We start from the raw sequence: 20,807 nt of genomic DNA on the forward strand, positions 1-20,807 counted from the left end.
CTTGTATGAAGTGTGGCCCAGGGCCAAACGGTATTTTGGAACCATTTCATAATTTTGAATTCCGAGTTTTCGTTTCAAGTTCCATTTTTTTGCCTTTTTGCCCGTTGGGGGGTCGGATTTTGCATCGGCTATATTTTTAAGCCATGGACCATTGTAACGCGTCTAAATAGATAAGTTACGTTCACGTGCATAGTCGTTTCCGGGCAAAACCTCATCGTTTGTGTTTTGAGCCTCCAATGGACTCATTTTACACTTTTGTTGCATAATCCGACCTAAGGGGTATTTTGAGAATTTTCTTTGGGAAATAAATTCCGTTCTTCACATAGAAATAAAAATAAAAAATAAAAAAATAAAAAAAAATTTACGCATCATATGTGCATTCAGATTGATGGAGATGTTCTTATATTTTGAAATAAGTCATATTATATTATGACACATTATATTTACAAAAATATATACACACACCAGTTGGAAATGCTATATTTTAAAATAAGTCCTATTATATTTGACACATGTACAGTCACATAAACTCGGTGAAGTGGTAGGTTTTTATTTGTCAGGCTAATTAGCAGGATTCCATCATTAATTAATCAATTCACAAAACTTCATTAATTTTAATTTTAATTTTTATTATTATTTTTTTTATTTTTATAAAAATTCATATATTTACTAAAACGAAATAAGTAATTACATATTATTTGGATTACTAAAATTTAAATTTCTTCCCAACTTGTTCATAATCCATTCAGAGAAAGAAAAAGAAAAAAAATTGAAAACAAATTATGGTGCAATAATTAAATATGCTTTAGATTACTAAATAAAATTGCAATAGTTATTAGCTGTGATGCCAAAGTTTTATTAATTTATTGGCTCTGCATTTTCTTCATGGTTTAGTTTTATAACATGAGATTCAAAATTAGATTTAATCATTTAAAACCAGTAATTATAGCATTTGCCGTGATCTGTTGCAATAATTTCAAAATATATATGTGGTACAATATTTTGTAAAATTCCTATAGATTTACTATAAATGGTCAATTTCAAAATATTATCTAGAGTTAACATGTGACCCCTCAAAATTTATACAAAATTTGCAATTTGAGTCTATTCTTATATCTCTATATTTAAAAATAAAAGAAAAAATCCAAATACAGCTCTTATTTCTATTAGTTTCTCATTTTATATACCTGGTGATTTATGAAAGAATATTTGATACTATAATTCAATAAAAAGTCTTGACAATCGTAAAACAAAAAAAAGTTACACTCTAATTTCACAGTAGGATGTACTTATTTTAATCAAAAGTTAAATCTTTTTTATGAAAAAAAGATTGATATTAGCATTCAAAAAAAAGTCATAGACAATCCACTTCCTTTTCTTTTATTTTATTTTATAAAATAATTCTTTGCAAACTCTTTCGTAAAGAAAAAAAAGTAAAACAATTTTTTTTTTTAATAGAAGAGAGTTAGACTATTATAATTTTTTACACTATTATAATTTTTTACAATTTATTTTCATAAAACTATTAAAAATTTCGTAGCAAACACGTAGGACGAACTTATCCAAATTATTTGTTCCAAAAAGTTGAATCCAACCAAGAAAGCCAGCCTAGCTTCTGACTAGCATACCTTAATTTAAGAGCTTTCAAACATACGTTGTACCCCACCCATGATCTTAGGGTCGGTTTTAACGCTGACAAAAGCAACTAGACAAAAGGATAGACACACCACGCACCCTACCACGTTTTCAATCACTCAAATACCCCCAACTTGCTTTGGACCGGCATCGTCATATTAATATTATTAGTCCAATGTATCACAAACTTTAAGAATATATATATATAAAAATATACATATATACACACATATATACATGCACCTATATTGCTTCTATACAAAATTATAATCAAGGGCTAGAAATCGACAATTTAATACAACCAACTCCGAATTTCAAAAAGACCATTTCTTCCTTGCCTTCCAATTTACAAATACAATGAAGGACAATAGCGAAGAAGAGTCTTACAAAGACTCCAACCCTAACAAAAAAAAAAAAAAATTCCCAACAAAGAGAGAGTAGTTCACCTTCTCTTTATTTATTGGATCAACAGCTCTCATCACCTCAATAAATATACATATACATACATACATATTTTGATTTAACTCAAAACTCCACAAATGATGAACCATTTGACTCTTTATATACAAAAGACTAAATAAGGATAGTTCCTCTCTTCCCCCATTACCTCCGTTGTTACCTCCAATTGCTGCATGTGAGGTCTCAAGTTGGACTTGTTTCTATGCTACAGCAGAGATGCTGCGATGTTGGCGATCACGGCCTAAGCAATCAAAACCTTCGATTCTCACTGCAGCCGGCTTCTGCCCGAATTTCATCGGCACACATGCCCCTCCTTTACGAGAAGCCAGGTTTGGAGATGCTGTGATGATGGGTGGAGGTGCTAGCGGACTGATCTCGTTGCTACCAAAATGCCTGTCTTGGATTACAGGGTTTGATGCCCTGCTCGGAGGAGACCCACAAAAGAATGGCGGCGATGAAGCCACATGAAAATTATTGGGTTTTTCTGCACTGTAACTTCCCTAAAAAAAATGATTAAATTGGATAATTCAATAAAACTGTGGTTAAGAAGTGTAAATCATTAATAAACTTCAATTGATTGCGAACATAGTGATATAAATCATTAATAAACTTCAATTGATTGCAAAAATTTTCAATGGGAAAAAGAAAATATATGTTTTCCGTTCCTATGGATTCCATACAACTAAATTTTGACCAATCCCAAAAACACCAATTCGACAACACCAACAATACATAACTTATGAAGCCAACAAGCGCACACATAACAAAATTATCTGATTTTACAGTACAAAAAAGCAAAATTGTATTTTTATTTATAATTCTTCATGTCAAAAGTTAACCTCACCACATAAAGCTTTCTCATCGTAATATAGCTAAATTCTTAGAGATTTCCTAAGTATTAACATCATTTCACACCTTTTCTCAGCAACCAAACTGAGCGCCTACGAAAGAGAACAAAAAAATCATAAATGAAAAATTATAAACTATGAAAGGAGGGTACCTCAGTGAGAATGATGTCCAGGAGCTCCGTCCTTGCTCTCGAGTCACAGATCTCCGTTTGGTGACAGCTATTAATTAGGTAAACAACAAAAAAGGGAAAAAATTAGTTTTTTTCTTTTTTTCCAACACAAAACAATATTACTAAAATTAATAACGGGCAAACAAAATTAAGGTTGGTGTTATTTGTAAAAATACATACTTCATGTGACATCTTGAAGGTCTGATGTGGTCGTTGATGGAGGTATTGAAGAAGCCAAGTCGTCGAGGTTTAGGGCAAACGACGGAGTCGTTGAGAGAGAAGGTGGGTCCTCTCATCTCTCCACAGGCTGCTGCTGCGTAGGTCTTCTGTTGATATGCTGCAAACCCATTCATCTTTCCCGATCTAAATCTGCAACCTCTACACAAAAACACGAACCAAATCATTTTCAGATCGAACATATATATAATATAGAGAGAAAAAAAAAAAAGAAAAAAAGAAAAAAAAGTAGAAGGATGAATTATAAGTTTAATTGTGAGAGATTACCTGAGCAACCGCCTTGAAGGTGACTTCCGGGCTTTGAACAGAGGCGCAGATTTTTCTGTGGAGGGCGAGAGAGAGACAACCGAAGAAGAAAGAAAATGAAACGGGTTGGCCTACTATTCTTAAAGGGCGGAGAGACAGAGAGAGAGCGCGTCCTAGGACGGAACTGAGTTATGCTACGTTATGGTCACTGATCTCTACATTTTGTGAGCTCGCATCTATCGACCGTCGATATGTGTTTTTATCGCATTTTGTGTTAAAGAGTAAAGATTGAATTGGAAAATAATAATAATATATATATATATATATATATTTAATTATAGTGATATCTCTCCTTTATATGAAATTCTTAAAATCTTCAAACAAATCTTCAATTTCAAATTGTGAAAAAGTATCATTAAATTATAATGTTATTAAAAAAATAAATAATAATTTAAATTAAAAAAAAAAAAACGAAGAGAAGAAAATATAGTCCCAATAGTTTATACATATATTCAACAAATTTTTTCTAAAAAAAAAAAAAACTCTAAATCAGTATATCACGGCTGCTAATTAATCATTTAAATTGTTTTCATTTTTTTAAGAATTGAAAGCGATTTTCAAACAGCTATCTCAAACAAGAAAAGGACAAAAGGCAATTCACAGAATTATAGTAAAGCACATCAAAATTGACTATATTCTCGTTAACTTGGTTGGGTGATTTACCAACCTTTGAATATTCTTAAACCTTAGCTGTGACTTAAAAAATCATTCCAACATCATTCAACTACATTTGACTTTTTACATTTTTAAAAGAACGCACCCTGCTGAAGTGCAATTCAATTTTGATTTGGAAAAAAAATTTAGAAAAAAAAAAATTTAATTTAAAAAATAATTTGTCCAGAAGGATTTTGAATCTCACTGCATAAATTTCACTGCATAACATCACCGTAACATTACGTGGTGGGTTGGGTTTATTCATTCACTTTTATTTTTCAAACATAATTTTAGTTTCGAAATTTTATCACCGAAAAAGTTAAAACATCTTGTCAATTCGTTTTGAGCCTATACGTATATCATTAAAGGTTTGTTCAATTTGAATAATCCCACTCTAATGAATTGCGTCTAACAAAAGTTTTTACACAATAATTAATTCATGACCTTTTATTAATTTTTAATATTTAATAGCAAAAGAATAAGAGACAAAATAGTTCTTGTAAATTGTCACCGAAAGAGAGAATAAGAAACAAAATTTTCAAACATTGATATGCCATTTATTTCAGCTTAAACCTTAAAATATACCCCATAGCTAATTGAAAAGATACAGCGAACTAAAGCTACCCTAGTCTGTATCCCTCTCATGGTCCATGGTTTGTTGCTGTTTCACTTTCAGTGTTCATAACATATAGTACTGCCCTTTCAGTGGTTGATGGTTCTAAATCTTCAAAATCTGTATATGTCCACTTATATATATATATATATATATATATATATATATATATAGTTTGTTACTTTGATTTGTGGGCTATTTCTTCCATTTTCTTACATCATCTACAAATTGGTGGGTGTCTAAGATAAATATACATTCCCAAGGAGTCATGCACATTCTTGATCTGGTCAAGAAAGAGAACAATATTATATGGTGGGTCAATGTCAATGAGCAGGAAAGAAAAGTGGTGAAGAATCTCTTTGTAGTTTCCCATCACAAACCCTAACTTTGCTAATCTTGTCCTCACACCAGTGCAACTGCTCCTCTTTTAGATCGCTCATTTTCAATACCCTAGAAACCACTTTTAGGTCTATTTGTGCCATCAATATCTCCATCTCTTCCTCCTCCTTTAACGTTCTTTTTCTTAAGCCCATCCGAGCACGCCGGAGATCCTTAAGCTTCAACTTCTTCTGCACAACATGAATGTAAACTGCAAAATGTAAGAGTGGCAAATAGGTGAACAATTTGAATCCCAATATACATAGTCCGGCACATGGGGGTTCGGAGGGTGAAATGTGCTTAGTCTTACCTGGTCATAATAGAACAATCATACCGTTATCCAACCTCAAATTAAATAAAATACATACCTTTTTATTTACTTTTTTCAGTAGAAGGAGTAGAGTTCGATCAATTGAGCCTCTTCGGTTTCTCCTGATGAAAGATGCAAATAACTGGCAGCGATTCTTCCTATCTGCCTTGAGAAATTTCATGAATGTTCGGATTGCTTCCTCCATTGTAACAAGAAAAGAAACCGATGATATTCTTGAGCCAAAAACTTCCTCCTTTTGTTCATCATTAGAATCTACATGCAAAAAATAAATATATAACAAACCAAATATAAATTTGAACCATATGAGGCAATATTTCAAGATCGCTTATACATAAATAGGCTAAAGTACAATAGAAAAACGTACATTATTGTTAAAAGCAATTTAAAATGAACAAAACTAAGAAATTGGAAATATTATATAATTGGTTTATTAGTACCTCTATATTCTGGCACTTGAAGCAACTTTGGAGCCAAGCTCCTAATCCTGGCATAAACCTCAGGTCTGCAGCCATGCTCATAAGGCTCATTCTCGATATATCGCTGTAAAAGAACTTGGAATTGTTGAAATTGCTGAGCAATATGTGCAGGACAGCCAGGGTCGAATTCGTGGCACGAACCTCTGGCACGCTGGAAGTACTTGTAATTCCAATTTAGAGCTTCCCATGTTAAACAAATTTGAGCTACATAAGCAGCCTCCAATTCCTCCGATGACCTTTTATTTTTTGTCCCAAAATTATGAACAATCCTTTCTGACATCGACCTTGGACATGTCTCTATAGACTTCACTGACTCTGAAAAGAGTGTTTGGTTAAATTAAAAAAAAAAAAAAAAAAAAAAAAATGAATTCTTGACAAACAAACAAACAAATAAAAGATGATTTAGCTAGGAAAGTGAAAGTACCTGTTTCAAGGAGCCTTTGTGAACTTGCTCTGTCTAAGAAGAGCCTCTCTTTGTCATATCTTTGGAGCACTGTGTAGGACTCCCCCCAATTGGAAGAACACGAAAATCGATCTTCAGTCCCCGAATCCTTACAATTAGTAGAGCTTTTCCATTCAGATGAGCTCTTAGAATTGGACTTGGCTGTGCGCCATTCGCCAAAAAATTCTTCACTATCCTTTTGTTCATGAAATAATTGATACTTCTTGTTCTTCAGCTCAGATGGTGCAAAAAATAAATAGTTTTCATCTTCTGTGACCTTCATGTTTTCATTTTCTTCACTATCACAGTTTCCTGCAATAACATAAGCAATATCAGTATCTACCCGCGCAAACACAAAGTATCAAAATTAACATGCTTAATGATGACAAAAAAAAAAAAAATGATAATACCATCGTGGTCTTTGACATTGATCACCAGGCTACTTTTGTTTAACACCATGGTCGTTGGAGAGGTGGTCCAATCATCATTTTCCTCAAAACTATAAGCAGAATTAGTATCACTTCTTAGGATATGTTCTAAATCAACCATCTCCTCCATATTATTTTCGGATTCTGAAGCCGGAGTGGTATAGATGGATGAATGTTCTGTGGCATAAGTTTCATCCTCTGGCTCTTCGAACATAGGCTGGTGATGGTCCACAATTTCTTCAGCAAAAATTTGGTCCTTCAGGAGGCTTCTGGTAGGCAAAAATGGTAGTGCTTCACCGTCTCCAATGATGTCGTCCACCATACGATTATTCTGTATGGATTGCTCTTGACAATACTCATTATTATCTTCCTCTCCATCAGAAAACAGAACATATTCACATCCATCCTGTTTTCTGCAAGAATAATAAAATAATAATAAAAGCTAATTAATCTGAAAACATATATATGAATACCTCGAGAATATATATATATATATATATAGAGAGAGAGAGAGAGAGAGAGAGAGAGAGATGTTTCTATACCTTTGGAGAAATGAAATAGCACGAATGCAATGGAAGACTTTGGCAAGAAAAACGGAGGTAAAGTAGAAGAAGAGGGAGAAGATGGAATGAGATTGAGGCATTGTAGAACATTCAACATTGCATTTTCTTCTTGGTGCTCTGAAATGAGTCTCTAAAGACTCTTACACAATGCAAAGTGAGTGCATAAAAACTATGCTTACATTTCTCTCATAACGCCTCTTGCTTGTTTGTCAGAGACTCAAAAGTGGGCTTTGCTTTACTTCCTTTCTTCAACATCACTTATATTTCCTCTTCTTTCAATTACCAAATGGGATCAATACCTATTACCTAGACACAAGCATCTATAATCACATGTCACTTGTCCTTTTAAAAGAATTATTATAATAATCCAGTGAAGACATTTTTTTTTTGGAAAAGGGATAGGAAAAAATACTTTAAGATTATTGAATGGGATATTTGAAATTAGAATTGAATTAAATTTAGGTCAAAATTATTTTTTTTCTAACTTTAATTCTAAGGCGTAAATTCGGTATTGCAAAATCCTTGTTGGTAGGTTCTTCATTTGAGATTCCATCAGGGGCCTCTTCCTTTCATCAATATATGTTCTGAATGTGCTCCTGATCCGGGACAGAAGTGAATTTTTTTGTTTTTTTTTTTTTTTTTTAAAATTTTTTTATTGAGGGTAGTGTTGTCTATATCTTTTACAGTAAAAAGGAGGAAGAGCGTTTTTGTTAATTTGAACTTGTCTTTAACTTGGTCACCAAGGGTTCTTTCCTGGAAAAGAAAAAGGAAAAATGCTTTGGTTTCCCAAGCTTTTGTCTGCTAAGATTTGCTTCTTTAGGGTCAAGCATCCTAATTTGTGTTTACTGCATACAACCAAATTGGAATTAGTGGACCATCCTAAGTCTCTTGGTCCCACATAGTTTCCTATAACTGCTTCATTATGTGTATTGTAAATGTACAAAAGGGTCCAGTAGGCCCAAGCTTAAGAAAGTGCTAAGAAATGGTTACAATACCAAAGTCAGCCCAAAGCCCCCACTTGGGGACCAATTCAATCAGGCCCAAACAAACCCCATACCTGTATAAGTAGTCCCTTTTCTATTTTACATCTTTTATATGTATACATTTACCAAATCTTCAGTTTATAACTGTCCATATTTTCTACTAATAATGCAATTTTTTTTATTTTTTTTGGCACCAAACAAACCAAATAATGCAAATGAATTGAACATAGAGACGGCTTCAAATTCTATCCATCTTGTTTTGAATAACACATTTCTTGGGGGCATACGTTGGTTGAGAGAGAGAGAGAGAGAGAGAGAGAGAGAGCTTCTAGAAATCCAAGTGCAGAGAAAAGTTGTAGATGAAAGTACTTGTTAGGAGTGAAAAGGAGACTCTAGGGACAAAACGAGGACTACAAAATACATAGTCATGTGGGTTGGTGAACATTTTAACCACTCCTAGTTATTACTGTTTATAATAAACAAATCAAAAATTGTCATTCAAGATCTTAATTACAATATTTACCATACACTTAGTCTCAAATAAACATGTAATTCCCACATTTATCAAATGATTGGATATATATAATCATTTGCAAAAAAGGAAATATATAAAGCCCTACCTCTAGCAGTGCTAGCTCTCCACACCCCCACCCTACGAAGTCGGTGAGTATGGCGATGTAGTTTACCCTAATTCATTTTGATTAGACTTATAAATACAAGAAACTAGTTCAACCATTATTTAACTTAGGATAATAACTTTCAAATAATGCACTTCAAACACTCGAATAAAGTTTGAAATCTCTATTATCTCTAAGAATTATTATAATAAAAGTAGTTAACAAAAATTATACAAGCAAAACAGGATTAATCACATTCACCCCAGTTAATTACATGAGAGAGAGATTAGAATAATATTAATGGGCACGTATGGTATTGAAATGATGTTCCCATTGGACGAGAGTGGAATTGGTGGGTAGAAATGGGTGAAGGTGGTTGAAGAAGGCCATAGAACAAGAATTATCTGCAATGAGTTGTAACTGAGACTCAACCCAACCCCTCGTGCCAAAAAATGATTTCCAAACAACATTTCTCACATAGTCACATAGTTGATGCCACCACTCTATAATAGACTCCTAGTAATAAAACCCCAAAACCTTATTATAAAGCAATTAATTATGGAAATTTAATTTTGAGTAGTGGGAATTAACATAAAAAGGATCCATATATATCTGCATGCACCATCTTTGTCAAAGTGTTAGCTGCACTTACAAAACTAAAGAAAGACTATAGCTAATTAAGGCTCTAAGGCTTCTTCTTCAAGGATGAGGTACAGAAACACAACTACGCACGCCATTAATACTTGAACTCGGTACGTATTTCCATACTTCACTAGCTAGCTTCCATTTGATTGCAGCATTCCCTTCTACTTCAAGAAATTAATCAATATCAAGTTGGTTTCTTTATCCGGCTGTAAAGATGGAGGAGAATCTTCCTCCAGGGTTCAGATTTCATCCAACTGATGAAGAACTCATTACTTATTATCTCACTCATAAGGTTTCTGATTTTACTTTCACGTCAAGAGCTATTGTAGATGTTGATCTCAATAAGTGTGAGCCTTGGGACCTCCCAGGTAGGTCTTAACATTTATTAGCTTTTATTTTCTTGCGGATACTTTCTTATTATACATGTGTTTCTCTCTTATCAAACTGTTGTTTTTTCCATTAATTAAGTTTTCATAATATATTAGTTCATCATATATAGTAATAAATAAGTTTCCTACTTTTCTTTTTATCATCCACGGTTCTTAAAATTCAGTTGATTAATTAATACTTGTTCATACATTTTCCTTTTTTCTATGCATTCGATCTGTTTGGTTTTTTACCTAACTAATTCAACGTTGTTTTAATTTGGGATAAATGTGTACACAAAAACTTGGTAAAAGTCTTTTTAATTTGCAATTAATTTCAAGCTAAATGAAAATATTCTGTTAAAAATTCTAAAATCTTTTCTGCAAGAAAATATTTTGATATAAACTTATTATTGCTTTCTGTTTCTTCAATGTTTCAATAACATGTATAGCTTTTGTAGAATTGGAGTCTAGGAATGTAGAACAATTTTTATTCAAGCTCCCATTTGCAGGAAGGGGCTACAGTTATAAATTAACGGAACTCTAGTACAAATTATGTAATTTGATAGGATGCTTGAAAACCAAGAATAAGGGAGTTTTCAATGAATTTTATGATGATTTTTACGAAAATCATGAAAAGAGGGTTGAAAACGATGGCTTTTTCTTAATTCCTTACAATTTATGGGCCCCAATTAATAGTGATTAAAATTTTGAACTTTGATGTAGCAAAAGCTTCCATGGGAGAGAAAGAATGGTATTTCTTCAACTTGAGGGATCGAAAATACCCAACTGGCATGCGAACCAATCGAGCCACAGAAGCAGGCTATTGGAAAACAACAGGCAATGACAAGGAGATCTTTCGTGCTGCAGTCCTCGTCGGAATGAAGAAAACCCTAGTTTTCTACAGAGGTAGAGCTCCCAAGGGTGAAAAAACCAACTGGGTTATGCATGAATATAGGCTAGAAAGCAAGCAGTCTTTCAAACCTTCAAAGGTAATTAAAGAAAAATGTCACTTTTTATTTATATATACTAACGCCCTATTGTTTATTCTATATTTAATTAGGTAACGTGTTTTTTTTTTTTTAGGAGGAATGGGTGGTTTGTAGGGTCTTTCATAAGATCTCATCAGTAAAGAAACCACAGCAAAGACAATCCTCACAGCCATCAGCACTAGACTCTCCTAATTGTGATACTAACACAATTGCAAACGAGTTTGGGGAAATTGAGCTACTGAATTCAAATGGTATTGCAAATTCATCAAGCGCGATAAGTGATATTTCAATACAAAATTTCAATGGCGATAACAATGTCAACATGAGCATAGACATGAACGCGAATTGGACTGCAGCAAGAGAAGCAGCAAGTCTAATTCCATCACTCCAATGGCCTAGTTCTACCTTGCTAAGCTCAAATCTTTCAATGAATTCTTTGCTTCTTCGAGCGTTACAGCTCAGGAATGGTACTTATAATCAACCAAGAGAAGCTACAACTACTGATTACTCAATAATGCCACAAGGCATCTCTCATTTTGGGGCTGATTTTAGTTCGAATTTCCTGGCCGCGTCGTCCTCTAAGGACTTAGATTCTGTGCAGCAACCGCGACAGGAACAATCATTCAATTTGGACTCCATTTGGTGAAGCTTTCAGAAGTGTCACAACTAACCGATTGTAAACTTCTTTTATGGTACAATTGGGTGAACATTAAGGGATTCAAAACCATCACTTAATGTTGGGAACTTGGGACCTCTTACATTATAATGTTAATTCTGTCTGTCTAGTTAGATGTAAACAAGGAAAAGTTCATTCCTTCTTGTTGTTTCACTTATGTTCCGTTCATGGAAAACATTGTAAAAGTTCCACATGTAAAACATTGTTGGAATCATTATTTCATGGGCCAAAATTACTGTGTGTGTGTGTGTGTGTGTGAATTGTGATTATATGACATGACTGCTCATGACAATAGCTACAAATGTTAGTGGTAAAGATGTTGCCATGTGAAGGTTTCTTGAGAGGATTCGATTGAATATGGATACACGAAAAATAAAAGAATCTTCAATAATAAATTCATCAGATATAAGGTTCATTCTCTAACAAGCTAATTTTTTTTTTTTTTTTTTTTTTCAATTTTTTTATAAAACTCATAATATTCAAGTGGATGGCCTAGCCAAGAAGGGTCACACAAGGATAATAATTAAACAAATATATTGTATTTCTGCTCAACAGGGTAATAATATTTGGATTGAAAGGGTTATTAAAAGAAAACTTTGCAAATACACATCCCTTTGGTGCAAATGATCTATTATAGGTTTGAGTTTAATCATCATTTGTTGGATATAATTAGATGATATGTCTCAATCAACTTGGACAAAAAATTAAAAAAAAATAATAGTAAAGGGTAAATTGCATTGACTTTTTTTTTATGCTTGTACAAATTACAAACAGATCGATGTTTATTACTTTGATCTTTCTTAAATTTGGTCAAAAAGTGACTTTAAATGTGAAAAGTCAATAATCTCCTTATATTATAACAATATATTATGTTAGTACAAGTTAAAAAGAAATACAAAATTATCATTTTATAAAGTTTGATCGGGAAAAATAACGCTAGAAATAAATACTGAACACCGTATATAATTTATCCAAAAGTAAATCAAGAGATCACGTGGGCTTGAGCTCCTTAATTTAAGGCCCATACCCTCTGGGCCCAAACGATTCTTAATTAAATTGAACCTCATTGAAGGCCCTAAACGGCACAGAGCCATCTTCGCAACCCAAGGAACTAGCAAGAAGAATCGCCCACTGTGTGGAATCACCCTCTTCCTCTTCCTCTTCCTCCTAAACAATGGCCGGGAAGCCGATCACCGGCGAAGATGTATCTATTAATCTTGCCGGGATGTCAAAGAACCAGCTCTACGACATAATGTCTCAGATGAAGGCAAATCATTCTCTTCTTTTATTTTCTTTCTATTTTTCTCAATTTCAATCCACTTTTTCTTTCGTTTTCTTTTCCAACTTCTTTTTGCTCCAAATACTGGCTAGTAGAAAAAAGTAACAATAATAATAAATCAATTGTATGCTTATTGTTTTGCGTTACATGTGCAGACACTTATCGAACAGAACAAGCAACAAGCGAGACAAATTCTCATCCAAAACCCGCTCTTGACTAGAGCTCTCTTTCAGGTATTCATTCATTTAGGGTTTCAACTTTGTACTCGTGTTTGTTTCTTTTCGTTGGTCTTTCTTGCTCGTTTTTTGTTGCATCCTTTTCGCCTTTCTTTTGTGTGACTCTGAAATTAGGGTTTCATATACAATTAAAAAAAATTAATTTTTTCTAGAAATTAGAATGCTATTTTTTATTTTATTTTTTCCGTTTCAAAATCCTGAATTTAGTTTACACACATTGTTACACGGTTTGTTTCAAGGTGTTGTAATATATTGATATGAATTTAGAGTTGGCAATCACTTCAAAGTTATATTTTTATATAGTAATGAACACGGAATTCGCTTAATGGTTTGAAATTCCTAGAAAGAAAACCAAACATGGAATTTGCTTACGTAGTCAGTGTATTCTTCTCGAGGAACACAACATCTGCCTTAGCGGTCTCAAACTTAGGTCTAGCTTCATGTTATGCAAGCATCAAAACAACTATTGGCATGATTTCCACTAGTGCCAAACAGTCCCGTATGAAAACGCTTCATCTAGTTCACAGAACTTGGAAAAGATGAAAATTTACTCTTCTCACAACCTGCCTTGTGGCTCACAAGAGTACCATTGATATTATAGCGTCATACACTTCACCAAGGGAATGAATCAAAGTTTTTGAGAAGTCAAAGATACATAGGGAGAATCCAAGTCAAGCAAAATTATAAACCTTGAGATAGCAATTTCTAGTTTTATATTTTTCGTAATTAGGGTTTTGTTTTCCTTCTCCTGGATCTACATTGTAGGTTGCTTCCTTTTCAGATACATTGGAATTTAATGTAATGCTAGTTGGTGTTAGGATATTATGTGTTGGTAAATTCCTTCACAGAATTATGGTTCTTGGGTTGAACAAAATGTCTTGAGTCATTTTTCTATAGTTGCGGAAGATGAAGAACAATGAAGAACGTGTCGAAGAATTCATCATGGTCATTAATCGATCAATCAATCAAATTTATATTTTTTTAATTAAAAAAAAAAAAACCATGGACATCAATCAAATCAAAAGGATGATGGATCGATCAAACATTTGAGCAGAAAATAAGTTGGAAGATAGTGAGTTTTGAGCGATGCATCAACCATTTGAATTTTGTTTGAACCTAGCAGGCACATCGCTCGAAGGCTTCTGGAACAAGTTTGGTCGATCAACATTGTATTGCATCAAAAATTAAAATTGGTTTTACTTTCTTACTTTACATAATACTCTTATATTGGCTATATATATGGGTCATAGTAAGTCTTGGGTTTCTCTAGTTTATATCTTTTAGAAAGAGAGCTTTGAAAATCAATTAGGGTTTGCATAGAAAACCATAGTTTACGGTATGACAGTTTCAAAGCAAGGAGCTAATGAGAGATTACAACATAACAACCTGGCAACATTGTGAAGAATAAGGTTTGAACAACCATAGAGGGCAAAATTGTGGGTGATCAAGTTTGTTGATTGGCAGCAGCAAAGTCCAAGCACGATTGTCTCACATGAGTTTAGAGTCTGAGGACGTTCGTCTGGCATGAGTCTGACTTAAAGGTACTAAGGGGTTCTTGGGGTTAGAGTCTGCTAACCTAGTGTTGTAAACCTTTCTTCATAGTGGATTGTTCATGCCTGGTCCGAGTGGCCCGTGGTTTTTCCCTTACTAGGGTTTTCTATGTGAAAATTGTGTGCCGCTTTACTTGATTTTTACTGTTTTATGTGTTTGTAATTAAGTTTGAGACGTGGATAACTGAACAAACGAAATATTGAATAAGAGTCAAAAACCATTTAAAGCGTTAGTTATTAACAAAAAGTATCAATAAGATCTATTTGCACCCTCTCTAGGTCTAAAATAAACTATGCGCGTATTCAGAGCTTTGGGTTACTGTCCTATCTCTCAATCGGTTTTCTTCAAGTCCTTATTGACTGGTTTCTGAAGTTAATTATGTGACCTAAGGATGATAAGAAATTTTTAAGCATGCATGAGATTATGTTTCCGGAAATTATGTATATGCAAACTCTGTGTGTGTGTGTGTGTGTTAATTAGAGGCAACTCTCAAAGGTGTAAGAAGCTTGACAGACTATGTTTTTGACCCTTGAGATGTAGCAGTAAGTCACTGTTTGGTAAAACTAAAGTTGTAGTTGACATGTTCTATTTAGGTTGTGTTTTATTTCATATTGACTGCTTATATCTAGCTGCTAACCATGTTTTCTTTAATATGTCTCCTGTTAGGCACAAATTATGCTTGGGATGGTTCAGCCTCCTCAAGTGGTATGCTTTCAGTACTATTGGAACTGTCCCCTTTTATTTTACTTTGGTGCATCTGAAGTAGTTTTTCAATCTTTGTTTAGATTCCAAGCATCCAACCAGCAGTGGCACAGCATCCTCAGCAATCAGCACAGCATCCTCAGCAATCAGCACAGCCAGCTCAGCAGTCAAACATTCATGTTGCTCACTCATTGCCAGGAATAAGTGCATCGGAGACCCCAAATCCCATTAGAAAGCAACAGCAAAACGAACCATTGATTCAAATCTCATCTGCTGCTGCTCCTCCTATCAACCCTCATTCCCAATCCTTGCCTTCACATCCCTTACAGTCAGTGCAGCAGCCCAAGGGACATCATAATGGCCAAGCATCAACAATGTCGCTTCCACAAGCCTCTCAAATTCCTAATACCCCTCCACTTCCAATCCATTCTGCTTCCCAACCACCCTCACTTCTCCAACCCCCAATACCTACTGCCACCACCCAGTTGCAACAACCATTACAGACAAGTGGTATTCCTCATCTGCCGCAGCAACCTCCCTTGCCTCCACAACCCAGACCACCTTCAATGCCAGTTTTCCCTCATCAGGTTCACTCACAAATGGGGCCGAATGTGGGTTTCCAGCACTCTGGTGCACCTCAGCTTCATCATTCACAATTTATGTTTCCTGTAAGCCACAGAGTGAAGTTCATGAGTTTATAATTAATTTTGATGTATAAAATTTAGGCGTTAATTTTTATTTAATTATCTAGTCAGTTCTCAAACCTCAATTTCTGCAAGGACAGCCACCACTTCCAAGTCAGCTGCCACCTCAATCATTGTATCAGGTATGCCTTCTTTTTGTTATTAAATTTGGTGAATATGACAGTGCTATGTTGCTAGTGGTTCTTTCAGGGCTGGCTAGCATGATTATGAATGCCTATATCAAGAAGCTTTTTGAATCATTTTCTTTTCCACACAGATACAAATCCAATATATATTTATTCTGAAACCTTTATTGAGGTAGTGAGTAAAATCGTCAACCTGTAATCCTACCCCAGTCTTCTACTTTCAGTTTCTCCATTGTTGCCTTATAGAAGTTGTGATTTTGCTAAACTGTCTATTGATTCATAAAAATTCCTTGTATGACTATAATACAATGATTTCCTGAACTTGACGACAATCATGCCTATGGAATGAATCTATATTTCAGGTTGGAGGTTCACATTTAGGTACAGAATTCAATAGTCAGGTTGGAAACTCCATGCAAGCAGACAGGGGATCTGCTTGGATGCCTGGTCTGCCTGAGAATACAGCTGAAACACACCTTCCAGGACCACCCCCATTGGTCCCTGGTCTGATGGGAGCGGGCAATCAGCAGTCTCGTGCCCCACCGGTAATCTATCCACATAGTTTCTATATAAATAAAAAATTAAAATTATCATGATTGGCACAATGTTTTCATTTAGACTGACATTAATTTTGTGATTTTGCAGTTAAGCCCCGAGATGGAGAAGGCACTACTTCAACAGGTCATGAGCCTGACACCTGAACAAATTAATCTCTTGCCTCCAGAGCAAAGAAATCAAGTGCTTCAGTTGCAACAGATGCTGCGCCAATAAATTGACAAAAAAAAAAAAATTCAATTCTCCTCTGAAGAGAAGCAGTGGGGATTGACCTTTCTCTTTGGCGCTCTCATTTTGGCAGATATGGATATGCCATCATCTCCGGCAATCTCATTAAAGCTATGAACTGGACTCAGTCGAGAAGTCTGTTTGGCTGCTGCTATACCTCTGCTCATTTTGTGTTTGCCGCATTTTCTTTCTGAGGTTCTTGTGAACTTCAGTTCCTTGATTTTCTTTTTCCTTTTCACTTGCCTAATCTTAATTATTAGTATGTATGGATGCTTTATTTCATTTGGCTTTTGGAAACATTTGTTGAGTTTGGTCTGAAACGTTCAAAGGCGTCGTTAAATTTCCTTGTAGTCAAAGATTATTTAAAAATTTACTTTTTGGTAGTCAATGTGGATAAATAGTTCCATCCTTTCTGGGTAAAACAGATGATGATGTTGAATGAGTTTTTTATTTCTCACATTTTTCACATGAAAGGTTTTGCACGAGCTTTCTGAGGGCTGCAATATAAAATAATCGGAAAGAGACCAAGACAACTTGCAGAAAGTTCCAATTTGATGGCTAGTCCACTCATTTGGAATCAAAAGTAAACTATGATCACATCTCATCTCTTTTCTTCAAATTAGTTCCCACCCAATTACACGTTCTTTACCTTATTATATACGTTTTCTTGAAATTAGTTCCCCCAATTCTCCGTTATATATAGAAAAATATTTTTATTCTTCTAGAAAGTTGAGAAGAGCTTTTATTAAACTCTAATTATAAAAAATGAAGTATTCAAAAAGTTTAGATTCACTTTAAATTTGCATATTGATGAATTTGAAATTTTATACTCCATAATAAAGTGAATATGAATTTGTGATAGAAATATTTTGAACCCTAAATAACGATTCTTTTAACAAGCACCACCTCATAAAACTAATTTGACATCTAATCAACAACAAAAAAGAGAACGTGATGATGATTTGTCATCTAAAAACAGTACATAATAGGATGACTAACACAGTTTGATCTAAAAAAAAAAAAAAAAAATCCTATAATTAAATCATATTTTCAAATTAATGTCCAAGATATAGTGAATGTGTGAATATATATATATATTTATATCTGGGATAAGGTTTGAGATAATACGAGGATGATATATATGTAGATATAGGAGCATGCGGGACAACATAATGTGCGCACAGCTACAGCAGCAGCGTTCCAAATCCTATTTGGAAACTTAACCTTGTTTTGCCGCCAAATCCGTCGCCTCCCAACGGCCAACATATACGCTGCGGTGGACAGGTGGGACCCTCCCTCCAACGGCATTCCGATAACCCCTCTGATTCAAACACCAAAATCAATCAACTCATCCCATTTGTCTTCCATCACCACCGTCAATTCCCCTCCTCAACTCTCACACTTCCCAATCACCTTAGATGTACGCTTACGATTAAATCACACAGTATTTGCCACCACCTGATTATATCCAATCTTCTATAAATATACAAACACGCACAAACTCTCCCTCCTATCCTCTCACCTTCACTTCCATCCCTCTCCATCTTCTCCAACAACAACCATATAAAGAAAAAAACACCTTGCATCCCATTCTAGTCTTGTATATACAATTAATATTATACATAAACACACACACATTCATTTATATATATATTTATTAGGGTTGTTCATCATTTTAGGGGAGAGAGAGAGAGAATTCGATCAACACCATGAGCCCGACACAATTTACGAAGAGGGACATGAATGGGTTGTGCCCATCTCCTCTAAAATTAACGAGAGACTCGCATTTCATCAAGAAATCACCACCCACCTCTTCCTCATCCTCCAAATCATCCTTAGTCAATCCGGGGATGGCCACAACCAAGCCTCAGCCGCGCCATCCGGTGATCATATACACACATTCTCCCAAGATTATACACACGCACCCTCGTGACTTCATGGCATTGGTGCAGAAACTCACCGGGCTCACGCGGTCCGAGGACGATACAGCTGCTGATCATCAAGCTATGGCGAAACCGGGAAAAGATAGGTGGAAGCAGGATGATCATACAACGACGTCGTCCACCCATGTCAGCAATGATGACAGTGAATCGTCTTCGGTTATCACGGATGAGATTGGGAGCAGTGTGGGGGATGTTCAGGTGAATTCGAGCCCGGTGGTGCCTCCTCTTTTTGATCCTCCAAATCCATGTTTCAACAATATCCCACCGGTTTTTGGAAAGAACCCTAATGATTTCTTGTGCTCCAATCAACCTCCATTTTACAACTACACAGATTCCTTGTTTTTAATGCCTAATATGAGAAATTCTCTCTCATTTTCTTCCACTTTGGAAGACATCAAAGAGTGTAGAGAGTTTTAAAGATTTAATAATTTGAATTTTAGTAATGGTAAGAAGATCCTTTCTTCTCTCTTTTTTCTTTTTCTTTTTTCTTCAGATTTCACAGAAATAAAAGTTTTGGTTTTTATTTTATTTTATAAAACATGAAAATTAAAGGTGATTTTCTCAATCACTTTTCCAGACATATTATATATAGTTGTTGAATAATCAGATTCTTTTAAAATTAATTTCGTGGTGTTGTTTCCTTTTTGATTCAATATATTGTGTTTTCTTAATTCCATATAGCCAAAAAAAAAAAAAATCAGCAAGGATTGACCCCAATGGAGGAGTCGGACCTAAGAGATTTTGTTTTGTTTGATTCATTAATTGTCATTAAATATTAGAGTATATAAATGATAATTATTACAGTATTACTATTTTTTTTTTAGTGTATTCATGGAGATTAATGGAGTTGACATCCATTTTTGTATGTTGTTTGGCTCTCTCTCAATAAAAATATATATCTCAATATCACAAAAATGACAAAAGTAGTCACTTTAATTTTGGGGAATTTTACTGATCGATGAAGCATGTAAAAGTTAACAATTAATCTTCTTGTACATTAAAAGTAGTAATTAATGCGGCAACAATTAAGTAAGTTGTAACTAAAATTTAGCTCTTAATCCGCCAACTATATTATAAAGCGCAATCAGTTAAGGTGCTTCAACAAGAAGCTAGAGAAATATGAAAACCGGCAACTAGTTTTTTTTTTTTTTTTTTTGTAAACGGGCGCATGTGCAGTGCACGTGTTCCTTATCTCATTTTATTTCGTTTTTACATTCCATCTTTTTCTTCTTTGTATATAGTTATAATATGTTAGTTCCTCTTTTTCTTTTTTCTTTTTTCTTTTTTCCACTAACAGGCGTAGAAGATTCAAACTTCTCAGAGTTCAAGAAGGAAGGCTCACATAAAAATTTGGTTCCTTTACATCTGGATTAAAAAAAAAAAAAAAAAAAAAAAAAAAAAAAAAAAAAAAAAAAAAAAACACCAGTACCTTTCAAAGCCAAAAACTAAGCCGACTTAATCCATGTGAAAGGAAAATAACTATTAGATAGTCAACGAGACGGCGTTTACTTAGAACCTCAAAGAAAGTTTGGATTCGGAATCAGTACATCCTGATCTGTTCAATTTTGAATGAACTTTTAAAAAAAATTGAGATATTTGGACACATTTCGAACTGAACCGAACATGTCATATTGTTCCACCGAAAAAAATTCAAGTGCCACGTAAA

At 34.4% G+C, this 20,807-nt stretch overlaps 5 protein-coding genes across 5 annotated transcripts; 3 read left to right on the forward strand and 2 right to left on the reverse strand.

Moving 5' to 3' along the window:
- Window positions 1-1,813: 1,813 nt before the first annotated feature.
- On the reverse strand, window positions 1,814-3,773 carry LOC132307802 (uncharacterized). Its single transcript, XM_059805667.1, has 4 exons — window positions 3,617-3,773; window positions 3,293-3,490; window positions 3,095-3,161; window positions 1,814-2,594 (listed from the first exon to the last, which is right to left on the reverse strand). Exons 2-4 carry the CDS (start codon window positions 3,463-3,465, stop codon window positions 2,295-2,297), a joined length of 540 nt encoding a protein of 179 aa, XP_059661650.1. The 5' UTR covers window positions 3,466-3,490; window positions 3,617-3,773; the 3' UTR covers window positions 1,814-2,294.
- Window positions 3,774-4,830: 1,057 nt separating this feature from the next.
- On the reverse strand, window positions 4,831-7,782 carry LOC132307803 (uncharacterized). Its single transcript, XM_059805668.1, has 6 exons — window positions 7,520-7,782; window positions 6,960-7,390; window positions 6,532-6,861; window positions 6,069-6,422; window positions 5,669-5,883; window positions 4,831-5,491 (listed from the first exon to the last, which is right to left on the reverse strand). The coding sequence occupies exons 1-6, from the start codon at window positions 7,618-7,620 to the stop codon at window positions 5,246-5,248; spliced, it is 1,677 nt and encodes a 558-aa protein (XP_059661651.1). The 5' UTR covers window positions 7,621-7,782; the 3' UTR covers window positions 4,831-5,245.
- Window positions 7,783-9,999: 2,217 nt separating this feature from the next.
- On the forward strand, window positions 10,000-11,941 carry LOC132310377 (protein CUP-SHAPED COTYLEDON 1-like). Its single transcript, XM_059808555.1, has 3 exons — window positions 10,000-10,153; window positions 10,877-11,142; window positions 11,237-11,941. Exons 1-3 carry the CDS (start codon window positions 10,000-10,002, stop codon window positions 11,786-11,788), a joined length of 972 nt encoding a protein of 323 aa, XP_059664538.1. The 3' UTR covers window positions 11,789-11,941.
- A 948-nt stretch (window positions 11,942-12,889) lies between these two features.
- Window positions 12,890-17,205, forward strand: LOC132307804 (cleavage stimulating factor 64). Its single transcript, XM_059805669.1, has 7 exons — window positions 12,890-13,085; window positions 13,253-13,330; window positions 15,551-15,589; window positions 15,670-16,254; window positions 16,338-16,412; window positions 16,778-16,960; window positions 17,061-17,205. The coding sequence occupies exons 1-7, from the start codon at window positions 12,993-12,995 to the stop codon at window positions 17,184-17,186; spliced, it is 1,179 nt and encodes a 392-aa protein (XP_059661652.1). The 5' UTR covers window positions 12,890-12,992; the 3' UTR covers window positions 17,187-17,205.
- Window positions 17,206-18,574: 1,369 nt separating this feature from the next.
- LOC132310378 (VQ motif-containing protein 20-like) lies at window positions 18,575-19,808 on the forward strand. Its single transcript, XM_059808556.1, has one exon. It carries the CDS (start codon window positions 18,908-18,910, stop codon window positions 19,556-19,558), a length of 651 nt encoding a protein of 216 aa, XP_059664539.1. The 5' UTR covers window positions 18,575-18,907; the 3' UTR covers window positions 19,559-19,808.
- Window positions 19,809-20,807: the final 999 nt, after the last annotated feature.

Source organism: Cornus florida, unplaced genomic scaffold (assembly GCF_030987335.1).
Source record: "Cornus florida cultivar Cherokee Brave unplaced genomic scaffold, ASM3098733v1 CherokeeBrave_3.0.0_Hap2_Chr05, whole genome shotgun sequence".
NCBI lineage: Eukaryota > Viridiplantae > Streptophyta > Magnoliopsida > Cornales > Cornaceae > Cornus > Cornus florida.